General features: G+C 37.2%; 1 protein-coding gene across 11 annotated transcripts; it reads right to left on the reverse strand.

The window, feature by feature from the left end:
* Window positions 1-962: 962 nt before the first annotated feature.
* On the reverse strand, window positions 963-10,951 carry LOC7475967 (uncharacterized). 11 transcript variants are annotated; one of them, XM_052456390.1, is made up of 21 exons: window positions 10,670-10,951; window positions 9,711-9,776; window positions 9,554-9,621; window positions 9,129-9,196; window positions 8,869-9,038; window positions 8,295-8,782; window positions 8,148-8,214; window positions 7,659-8,053; window positions 7,503-7,569; window positions 6,947-7,380; window positions 6,552-6,875; window positions 6,141-6,473; window positions 5,683-6,064; window positions 5,498-5,598; window positions 5,312-5,346; window positions 4,601-4,796; window positions 3,765-3,909; window positions 3,099-3,232; window positions 2,098-2,296; window positions 1,880-1,947; window positions 963-1,261 (listed from the first exon to the last, which is right to left on the reverse strand). In XM_052456390.1, exons 5-19 carry the CDS (start codon window positions 8,924-8,926, stop codon window positions 2,156-2,158), a joined length of 3,300 nt encoding a protein of 1,099 aa, XP_052312350.1. In that variant the 5' UTR covers window positions 8,927-9,038; window positions 9,129-9,196; window positions 9,554-9,621; window positions 9,711-9,776; window positions 10,670-10,951; the 3' UTR covers window positions 963-1,261; window positions 1,880-1,947; window positions 2,098-2,155. The 11 variants fall into 11 exon arrangements, with proteins under 11 accessions (XP_052312350.1, XP_052312353.1, XP_052312351.1 ...); XM_052456393.1 differs by having other exon boundaries at window positions 6,552-6,869; window positions 10,670-10,950; XM_052456396.1 differs by lacking the exon at window positions 963-1,261 and having other exon boundaries at window positions 1,650-1,947; window positions 6,552-6,604; window positions 6,689-6,875.
* Window positions 10,952-11,169: the final 218 nt, after the last annotated feature.

Below are 11,169 nucleotides of genomic sequence, written 5' to 3' on the forward strand. Positions count from 1 at the left end.
CCGTTGAATGATACAGCATCCTAAAGGTACAATTGCTGCTACTTGTGTTTTTGTTTTTGTTAATTACATTTCTTCGTTTTCCAAGCAATTCATAAGACAAATAAAAACATCACGTATCCTTCTCTCATTTTGATGATCCAGATGGTTCAAAATGGTGAAAGCCAAATGCCACGGGAGAACTTTTTCAGGAATTTATGAGAATGCAATTTCTGAAGATGATCAGCCATACACAACGGTATTTTAAACACCCAGTTTCACGCCAATGATTGATTGCTTAACACTTTTTTGGTAGTCTGGCAACATGAAGAAATTTTTTTCTTTCAGCGAAGAAACAGCCGTTGATGTTGCTGATTATGGCCATTCAAGGAATCATGTAGAACATCAGATTCTTTCTCCAGTTCCTGGACTAAGTTATCAGGATTCAAGTCTGACATTGGGAATTCTTAGTATTATTGAGACGAACCTTGTGATCATAAAACCACGCAATCCACAACAAAATTAATAACAAATCCTGGAAAGCCAAACAATCAGGTTTGATAGGAATGTGACACAATAAAAACATGTCTTAAGACATCAATACTATTAAAATAAAAACCTCCACCCACCGAATAGTAATTCACGAACAAGAAGTATAAAAAAAAACATCACAAAGTTAGTGATACTTTAATAAGTTTAATTGTTCTTTGTTTGACCAAGAAGAAAAGTGTTGCATAATGCAAAACATAAGTTTATTCAAAAACATCATGGTTGAAAAGCTTAATAATAGGTGAGAAACATCCTAAACAATTCTTAAAAATAAAAATAAAAAAGTAATTAAAAAAACAGGTAAAAGAATTCTAAATCAACTAAGAAACTAATATAAATCATATATAGTATTCTAGGTCTTATCACAATGAATTTTTTATATTGGATAAATCTGAAATTTTATCATGATATAAAACAAGACCTCCAAAAACATCCAGTAAAATTTCAACCCGATTCAACGATTGAATAAAAAAATATGCTTGATAGCGTAAAATTATTCATTAAAAAAAAACACCAAAAATGGAAAAAAAAAACTTAATGTTCTCAGTTCCAAACCAGAAGCCACGCCCCCTGAGAAATAAGAAATGCTGAATGCTACTATAAGGCGAGTCGTTTCTAATCATTTTCTTTTATTTTATCTGGAGCTGTTTCCAGCTGAGAAAAATCAACTGAATGTTATGTTTTTGTTTGCCCAGGCACATGAGGATGCCCTCGCTAAACAGGAGCAACTCCTAACCTACATTGACAGGAAAAAGAAAGTAGAGTTTACGTATCTCTGATATTGCATAGCAAAACTGAGTGATGCATGCAAACATTGTTCTAATTAACTATTTCTTCATGTTTTCAGATATTCGGATTTTAAATTAAGAGTTCATGCTGATGAGGTAGTAGATACTGGGCTGACAATGGTGGCTGTAGAGATTTTTAGCCCCATAAATAATACTATAATGTTTTCAGACAAATCCCGTATATGCTGCTGCTGCTATTATTATTATACAATCATCTTCATGATACGATTCTATAAATTAAACAAACAAACAGGCCCTAAAAGCACAAAAGATTTCCAAATGATTTTAAGAGCACACAAGATATTTAATAAATTCTTTTCGGTATTGATTCCAAGATTTGAATCCAAAAGGCCGAGCATATTTTTAAATTAAGAGTTTTGTGCCATGCTTGCGATTCTATATGCATCAAAATTTCCTAAATTGAGTGGGAGATCATCACATATTAAATTAGAAAGGTGATAAACCAGAAAAATAAATAAATACACGTAATAAAAAGAAAATTTGATTGGTTTGACTACAAAGCTGCATCAAGATTTACTTGGGCCTAAAATTTTTGGCACGCATACCAAAATCCTCTTGACTGTCCATGTAAGCAAGCAGCTGTTCCTGCCTCCTTGAAGCTTTCATATAGAGCCTGCTCAGGAAGCATAAGTGATGTAAGCCATCACACAACAAGAGAACAAACAGACAAGCCGTCCCATGATAACATGCATTAGATAAAAACAGAAGCACGAGATGAAACAAAACAAAATGCATTAAACGCTTTGGAGAAGGGAAAAATTACCAAAAAGCAATATGAGCAAGACTCCTCTCCCACCTTCAGCATGATACTAAGACACACTTTAATATGAACCCCATATATCATCTACGTCCTCATCGCTAACACCAGATTTCAGTGGACCATGGTGGTCTTCAGCAACATTCTTTTCCTGTTCTTCTTCAACTCCTGCATTCTCACCCTGCTCGGGTTTTGTAACTTCACCCTGCCAGCGCATCCATACATGCATTACCAATTCAGTGATTTTTATATATGAATACTGGCATAAATGTGTGATTGTTTCAAAGGTAAAAGTTGAGCCTGCAACCCTCCCACCACCCCTCCCCTCCCTATTGGTGCCCCTACTGCAGATTAGACTACTGCAACTAAGCAGCAAGGGAAACACAGGATGAGCCAATGAAAGACATAGCACTATTAACAGTGATCGTTACCATCTAGGAAAGTCACAGAAGGCCGTATCTAGGACCTGCAGTTGGGCTTCCCTTAACTTCTAAATCAAGTCAAGATAAAGTTCGCACACAGGTACTATCCTATTATGCTTGAATCTCTTTATTGTGCAAAAGCAGTCTGAGAACCACATGAATCCCAATTGGACAACCATATCAGATAATCAACAGTAGGGAAATGTCCACGAGAACAATAGAAAGCATAACATGAAATGTATAGTCAGATTCCAACACCAATGGGTCCACTCTTCCATTTTTAGCAGGTTAGTCAAGCTCTTCAAAATTTATTGTAACATATTATGTAACAGCAAACTGTATCCCAAACCAAAACCAGATGACCATTTCCATGTGAGCGTTTGCAGGTGGGACCTATTATCCTATAAATGCAAAGAACACAGCATGCAGATACACAGCAACACAACATAACATATCGATAAAACAGTAACAAATCAAGCTTCTAAACAAAGGGATATTTTGTTTTCCTTTACCTGGTAACTATAAGAGTAAACAGAGCATTTTATTCATAACAAAACAGAAAGGGGGCAGGAAAGAAAAGCATACACTAGTTTCAGCATTTAGCTCTGCATCCTCCTCGCCTGACACATCAACTAGGTCATCTTTGTAAGACTCTTGTTCTTCCTGAGTACCAGCAACTTCTTGTAGCTGCTCAATTAACTTTTCAAAATACGAATTATCTGCAAAAACATTATATTATAACACATAGTATCCAACATGGCTCATATCCCAATGATTAAAATCAGTCTTAAGTTTTGATTTCTTATTCGCTTGATCCTAGTGGGAATCCTGGAAAAACACATATATCATGCTATGTATAACACAATCTTTGGCCACGTATGAGAACAAATTATGGATTTTCACAATTTGATATCCTTTTAGGCTTTAGCTAAGCCAAATGTATATTTCCACTTCTAAGGGATTTAAAATGAAGCTACAAATCAGCAAACTAGGAGACTTTGATTTGAGATGCAGTAGAAAATGTGATACCAGGCCCATGGCCAGTCAGTAACCACTTTTGAGATGAAGCCAAAAGAGAAGAGAAGGAAAAAAAAAACATCCAGATAAAAGAAGATCTTGGAATCCCACTTCACTCAGTTCCCAAATAGTGCAGACACCATTGTGTAAAAGATATTAACTATACTCTAATACAAATTCAGCTGACTAGGAACTGAACTTTCAAAAAGAAAAAAAGTTATGTGATCTATTCACCTTTTGGACGACTGCTCAGAGCTTCATGGAGCCTTAAGGGGTGCTGACGCTCCTCCTTTTTATATTTTAACTTGACTTGATGCCGTGTTCGACCAGGAAAAAGTTGTTGGATCATCGATAAATCAGTCCCAAATTGTTGAATCCCCTAAAACACAACAGCAAATATATCAGTTGAAACTTGAAATATAAGACAAGCACAAAACACCAGGCATCATGGCATTGCATTATGTGAATTGGCTTGAAGGAATTCATTAAGTTACATAGGATTTCTATATCTTCTCTCTCTTCTAACATCTCAAATAATATATTCAGGGATAAGAGTCATAAATTTACACATTTTTTTAGCTTTTCATCACTCCAGCAATTACTTGGTAGAACTGGAATTTCTTACCAACCAGACATGATAATGCACATCACAGGGAAAACTTTCCCTTGACACTCTGATGATGTTCTGTCCACTTAACAAGTTTTCAAAATTTTCAACTTACTGGAAGAACCAGCCAAAAAAATATTTAGACTAATGAACCCAACAAAAACTGACACTTAGCCAATCATCATGACCTCTGTTCTATCCATGACTCATTTCAAATAACCAACCTAGTATGCTATCTTAATGTATCATCACATAGAACAGCTTCAACAATTTAGGCTCATAAGCACCACAAGCAATAGTGTACGGAGTTTGCATAACTAAAATATAAACAAAAGATAGAATTTAGACAAGTTTTAATTTCATGAGTACAAAAATTGAAACAGATACTTCTATTTGCTTTGTTTGTCAGTAAAACATGTGGTTAATTATGGCCTTTTAAATGCAGAATTACAACTATGTTTACCTCATAAAACAACTCTGTGTCTTGTTTTGACCATCTTGAATTGGGTGCTCTGTCCATGAAAGACTGGTAGTTGAATAAAGATGAACTTGGTTGAGCCCTAACATATGTTTGGTCATCACCATGGGTTATGTCTTGCTCCGAAGCAAACCCATCCTCTTCATTATGGGAATATTCTCCATGAAATGGATTGTCAGTGCTGCAACATAGTGAACAAAGGTACAAATCAATACACTTTAAAACTATATATAAGCATCTTCTTCCGGTGTGACGATTTTAGCAATCATTCCTGGAGGCTGGAGCATGCAGCATTATTGTCAGATTTTTCTTTTTTACTTTAATAAGACTAAACTGCTTTTCCAATTATTAGACAGATCAAATTTTACCTTGAGTTCTATGGATTTGGTCCAGAAGAAAAAAAAAAGGCAAAGCAAGTGGTGTGACATGTGATGAAACGTGCTTCCAATAAAGCAGATTACTAGAAGCAGTTGAACAATTTTTGCTTGTTTTCTATTAGAAGAAATATGGGAAAAACATATCATGCAAACAGGGCACAAAGCAACTGCCAAATACACAGGTGACATTACAGTGGCTTCCATTTATACGCAAAATTAGATGTATACATATACTGATTCAATCACAAGAGCCATGGCAGTGTGATGCAACATAACAAAAGCTCCTCAGCTAAGAATTACTCATCAATTCACACCATACCTTTGATTGTTTGGGGGAATTTTTGATGTTGTCGTCTGCATAAAAAGGACAGGAGGTCAACATAGAAACCTTGAACTTCTAAATATGCAAACATAACACGAATACAAGGATACTAATATGGAGATGACATTGATAAACCAAATCACAGTAAATTGTTGCACAAGAGAGAGGGAGAGGTACACATACTGCTAACCGCTCCTTATACTCTGCAAACAAAATGATGTCCCTGATAGGCAACCTCTTGAAATCAATCTCATCCTCTGGCATGTTAAGCAAATCCTTATTCACTGTATAAAAGAAAGCAATTTGGTAAGACCTAGATAAGAATTCATAATCTCTCCTAACAACTGACACACATATATTGAGATTACCGCATCTTTTGTTTCGACGAGTTGAATGAGAAAACTTCTTGCGAGGTTTTTGCATTGACTGTTCTGAAGTGTCATTGGATCTGTTGCGCTTTCGAACTGGTTTTTCATTTTCAGTCACTGGTTCCTTTGATTTTTTTGAAGCTCGTTTCTTTCGAGATGCAATTTCCACTTTGTTTTCATCGTCACTCTCTTCATCCCCTCTAGGTTCATAATCATTATCTTCTTCATCAACAGAACTACCAGGAGGTTCAGGTAACCCCCCATTATCATGAGCTTCATCCAGCTCATCAACAACTTGAGGGCCAGCTGCCAAGGAAGATTTTTTGGACTTCCGGGAACAATTTGATGCTGAAAAAACCTTTCTTTTTCCACTCTTAGAACTCTAAGAAGAAACCAAAAGAAGTTAAACCCAATTGTCAGAACTAAATAAGATATTTACCCATGTCAAACAGCACTACCTCCTTTTCAGGCACTACAGGAACATCCTCTGAACGCACGACATTTGCATTAGCCAAGCAATTGCTTTCTGTAAAGTCTTTCTGATTTTGATCCACTTGAAACTCAGAGGTACAAGGATCAAAAGGAAGAAAATCGCCTGGGTGCATGGATGAGTCATCATTGCCATGAGCCTCATATTCTGGCTCATCACCAAGTTGAGGGGCAGCGGCCTGCTTTGTCAGATGCCTTGATGATTTGTCATGTTCGTTCATGTCACCAGCTAAGGAAGCTTTTTGAGACTTCCAAGAACTACATGATACTGGAGCAGCCTTTCTTTTTCTACTACTAGAAGTCTTATAAGAAACCAAAAACAAGTAAGCACCCTATCTACACATCTAAGTAAAATATTTTATTCATGCAGAACTTATTACCTCCTTTTCTGGCAAATCAGAGGCATCCTCCTGATGGATAGCAGTCACATTATCTGAGCGAGAAGTTTCTGTAAGGTTTTTCAGTTCTTGGTTCATTCGAATCTCAGAAGTACAAGGATCTGGAGGAATAAAATCACCTAGGTGAGTGCATGGGGAATCAACAATATTATCTGATGGGAAGGCAGCAACTGAACACCCATCAATGTTTATGGTTTCAGAAGGAACAGGTTGAACATTTGGTGGTGGGGCCATAACAGACTCCATGACATCTGGGGACAAGAAACCTGGAGTTTCCAAGCCAGGAAATGCCCCTGATTCCTGAAACTAACCAAATTATTCCAAAACATATTTGCAAGGAAGAAATTATACAATTTAAAGAAAGCCTGTAGATTCACCTCTAATTCCAACCTTCCATTATCAACCTGAACAGCAGCTTCATTGGGACTTGAAAAATCTGTCGCCACCACATTACATTTCATGAATGCTGAAGAATCAACAAAATTTTGTGCAGGAAAGCTGGATTTTCCCTTTGAGTCCTTCTGACAAAAGACAGTAGCTAAAATTTCTGGAGGAGAAAGAAGAGCCTGGCCATTGTTTCTCCCTGGCTCTTTGGTCCCAGCACTCTCCATATTAGGCTCACTAACATGATCGGTTAGTCTACCATTTTCAACACCAGAAGATTCAACGGGCAGCATGTTATCCAAGACAGTGGAAGCTAGACCCGCCACCTTTTCTACCGCAGTATTGGGAACAGCAGAAGCAGCTAACTCAGATGTTCCCTTCCTAGGCCGGGCCTTTACCTTCGACTGTAACTTGCCAGCAGCCCTCCCTGACCAAAATAATAATAATAATAATAATAATAATAATAATAATAATAATAATTTCATCAATCATCTCATAACAAAAGCAAAAGGAAAGGGGGGGATCAAAGATTGTGCAAGCGATATATACCAGTTGATATGGCTGGTTGAGGATCCATATAATCAAAAGCGTCCAAATCTAATCTCATGGAACCAACCTACAACCAACAGAATTTCCAGAATTATCGAACTCAACCGCGCATCTTGGTGCAATATATCAAGGGCATGAGACAGATCAAACCCTCACCTCTATGGCAGATTCTACAAACCTAGAATTCAGGCCAACATCATTTCCAGACTTCATCTCTGCAAGCGGAGTATTTTGGGGGCTCACATCCTCTTCAGTTGCAATATTTTCAGATGAGGGGTTGACTAATTCCATGCAGCTGTTGTCGTTGAAATATAAAACTTCGCTGTCTTTTGATGGCTCATTACTCTTAACATTGCCCTGCTGAAGTAAAGTTGGACCATCTGGGTTCATCCTTGTATTTGCAACATCAACAGGCTCTGTGGATTGTGTTTGTTGAGAATGTGCCTTAGGTTCTTCCTCGGCACATTTAGATGGAGATGAAGAGACGGGTGCTGGATTTTCATTTCTTTGCCGAGGTTTAGCCTTAGGCTTGAATTTCCCGCCAGCCCTAGCTGTAGCAGAAGTGAATCCCACAGTGAATCTTTCAATAGAAGAACAGGGTTTCCATTAGTGACAGATCAACTATGTTGTGAAAGCGTATCTTACAATTATTTTTTAGAGATTTAGGAAGAATGTCATCCAGTAGATCTGAATCAAACCCCAATGAGCCTGCCTAAAGACAGAAGTTTCAGGACTTATCAATCCCATGGATGCAACACATCAAAAACAAGAAAGGAGAGGATGAGTTCTTACCACTCCTGCTGATTTCACAAAGCTAGATTCCTGGTCATCATTACAACCAGATATTGCAGCCTCCGAATCCATAGCACCAACAGAGCCTGCATCATTTATCCCAGCAGGGGAGAGGTTTGCTGCCTCCAAGCTTCCTATTTCCCAAGAGGACAAACCTTCCTTATATTTCAGAGGTTCTTTGACCCCAACCATGTCAGAGGTGGCTAAGGGACTCCCTGACTCTTCAACCAATTTTGTTTTTCCATCATTGCTTTTCAAGGGTTCCTTAGTCCCAGTAGGTGATGATGGAGACAACGAACCAATTTGACATGTCAACTTCTCATCCATGATACCAAAAGGCTGAACAGAAATATTTGTGTCTAAGCTAGTTTGCGATGCTGCCACAGCCTTTTCCTTGGCTTTACTTGGAGGAAAAGGAATTGGTACAAATTCCACCTTTTTTGGTCGTGGTTTGGCCTTAGGCTGAAACTTCCCACCTAACCTAGCTACTAACAAAATTAACATCAAACAACCCAATTTTTATTTAAAGCCAAAAAAAGACCATTTGTACTTTGATTTGCCAAGCATTGCTTACCATTAGTCAAGGCAGGCTTAGGAAGAATATCATCAAAAGGGTCCAAATCAGGATCCATTTGATTATCCCAACACAATATTGATGACCAGCTATATTATCTCTGTCTCCACAATCAAGTGGAAGCCCAGCAGAAAACCCCCCAAAAAGGGCACTGGTACTCTTCCAGAACGCTAAGGAAATCAAGAAATATAATCAATCAGAAGATTGCAGTCTTGAACTTTCCAATTTTCTTGGAAGACTACTTCAAGAAATGAACTTACTTATACAAACATTCCCAGCTAAATAACACTATCACTCTTCAAATTAAGTTAAGCCCTGCTCTTCAAATCTGCATGTGTTAAGAGCTCACTTGAAAACAATTTCAAACCTAAATAGTTTGCTGCCAGGTTCGAGAACCAGCCATATGAGTTAGGTCCTCTCTGTTTTTGATGTTTATCCATAAAAATTAGAATGTCAACAGCCAAGTTATATTAAAACCTAAAAGCACCAGAGAAGTGACCATCTATGATTAGATATTGTTGGTCCACTAAATCCCAACAAATAAATCAAACACTTACAATTAGAGCTGCAAACTCTCAAATATCAAGTGACAAAAGAAACCATAAGGTATGCTTAACAATTCAACATTCAGTAACAAGTAACAACATAAAACCAAATTTCATGATAGCTGAATCCCGCAACTTACGTTGAGGGGGCCTGTAGCAAGCAATAACCAAGAAAAACTGCTAGTCTGCAATCATTGCCCATACACCCCTGTGAGAAATAGCACATGAGGTATTTAACATAAGCCCGCATTTCATAGCATCGAAGCAAAAGTACCGAATTAACAAGCATGCACAAACCTTTTCACTGATGTAACAACATCACCAGATGTGCTGATCTCTGGATCAAGGGCTCCACTTGCCCATCTAGTCATGATATACAGAGACAATGAATAAAACTTGAGTGAAGAATTACAGTACTTTTTGAAATACAGTAGCAATGCATGGGTTAGGCTTTTTTTCAATAAATGCATGGTCATCTTCTGCATCGACAGCAACCAGTTATCGGAAAATATCCTATATCCTATGAAAAACAGACAAACACTCATAACTGACGCAGACGGCTTTTAGGTAGGCACAAAGCATCCCTCGGTGGGTAAACTAATAAGAAGCGTACACACAGAGCATCGATTCATTCATTAAAGATCACAGTAGCATGGCAACATTAAAAAATCTTACACTAGTAGATATGAATATGGCAAGGGCATTTTGATTTCAAAAGTCAGAATCTGGTGTCTTACTTGGTATGTTAAGCACATGTATCATCAAGACAATGAAAAACAATTAGCTAAGAGCAACTCTGAAATATAATATAGAGGAGCACCAAAGGCTATCAAATACAAATAAAGAGCTGCAACATCAGAGTTCATCACAACAGTGATTTCATTTTGATAACTTTAATCCACATGCTCATTAATTGACTACGGGATATATGAAAAGCCAAAGAAACAGCAGCCACTTTAAAAATAAGTTCAGGTTAGAAAACATAATAAAATTTGATTGAGCAAAATTTCATTAATTGACTCTGAGATTAGTAGTTGCAAGAGGAAAAAACTTGAGCTCGGCTGCTTACAATGGCTTTATTTTACCAGGTGCAAAGGATTTTTCCACATGGTTTTGTCAAGATTTAACAAAATTATTTGCCATTAGAATGACTCCCCGGCTCCCCCCTAATTAGTTTCCCAACTAAGAAAACTAATTCAGAACTCAGAAGCTCCATATACAAAAAAAAAAATCCTTCAAGGTTGCAGATCACTTACCAGTAGGTTGCAATTTGCAGATATAATTCTTTTCCACCCAGATGGAAAGCGAGGTAGATTGTACAAAAGTGGAATTTGGAAATTGGTAAGTTACGGAGAGATGGAAATTGGAGAGATGGAACGCTGGATGGTAAGTTACTTAAATGTTGCAGAGACTGTTTGTTTTGAATTTTGAAATTGGAAGTTTGGATTGGAACACTGCAACTGGAAGGACTTCGAGAAAGAGAGGCGCTAGAAGACGCTAGGTTTTTTACTTTTTTGTGCTGTTCTTGGCTTCCTGTAGTGCAGTATATATATTCCTTTTAAACACGTAAAACAGGTTCAAAATCGTGATTTTAAACGATTTCAGCCGATTTCAACGTTTTCATACGATTTTACTATAATTTTATCACTTTTCGAGTTTATAAACAGATTTAACACGATAATATATTTACTCGTAATATTATATAATTTTACTAATAAATTCATGATTTTAACAACCTTATAAATAAATATTAATT

This window comes from Populus trichocarpa, chromosome 10, assembly GCF_000002775.5.
Source record: "Populus trichocarpa isolate Nisqually-1 chromosome 10, P.trichocarpa_v4.1, whole genome shotgun sequence".
Lineage (NCBI taxonomy): Eukaryota > Viridiplantae > Streptophyta > Magnoliopsida > Malpighiales > Salicaceae > Populus > Populus trichocarpa.

Bases quoted from the DNA above. Each gene is read 5' to 3' on its own strand.
- LOC7475967 (XM_052456391.1), bottom strand. From the start codon at position 8,926: ATGGATCCTGATTTGGACCCTTTTGATGATATTCTTCCTAAGCCTGCC. The intron at 7,570-7,658 runs GTGAGGGTTTGA...TGTTGGTTGTAG, and splicing joins TTGTAGAATCTGCCATAGAG to GTTGGTTCCATGAGATTAGA. The intron at 6,876-6,946 runs GTGAATCTACAG...TAATTTGGTTAG, and splicing joins ATGGAAGGTTGGAATTAGAG to TTTCAGGAATCAGGGGCATT.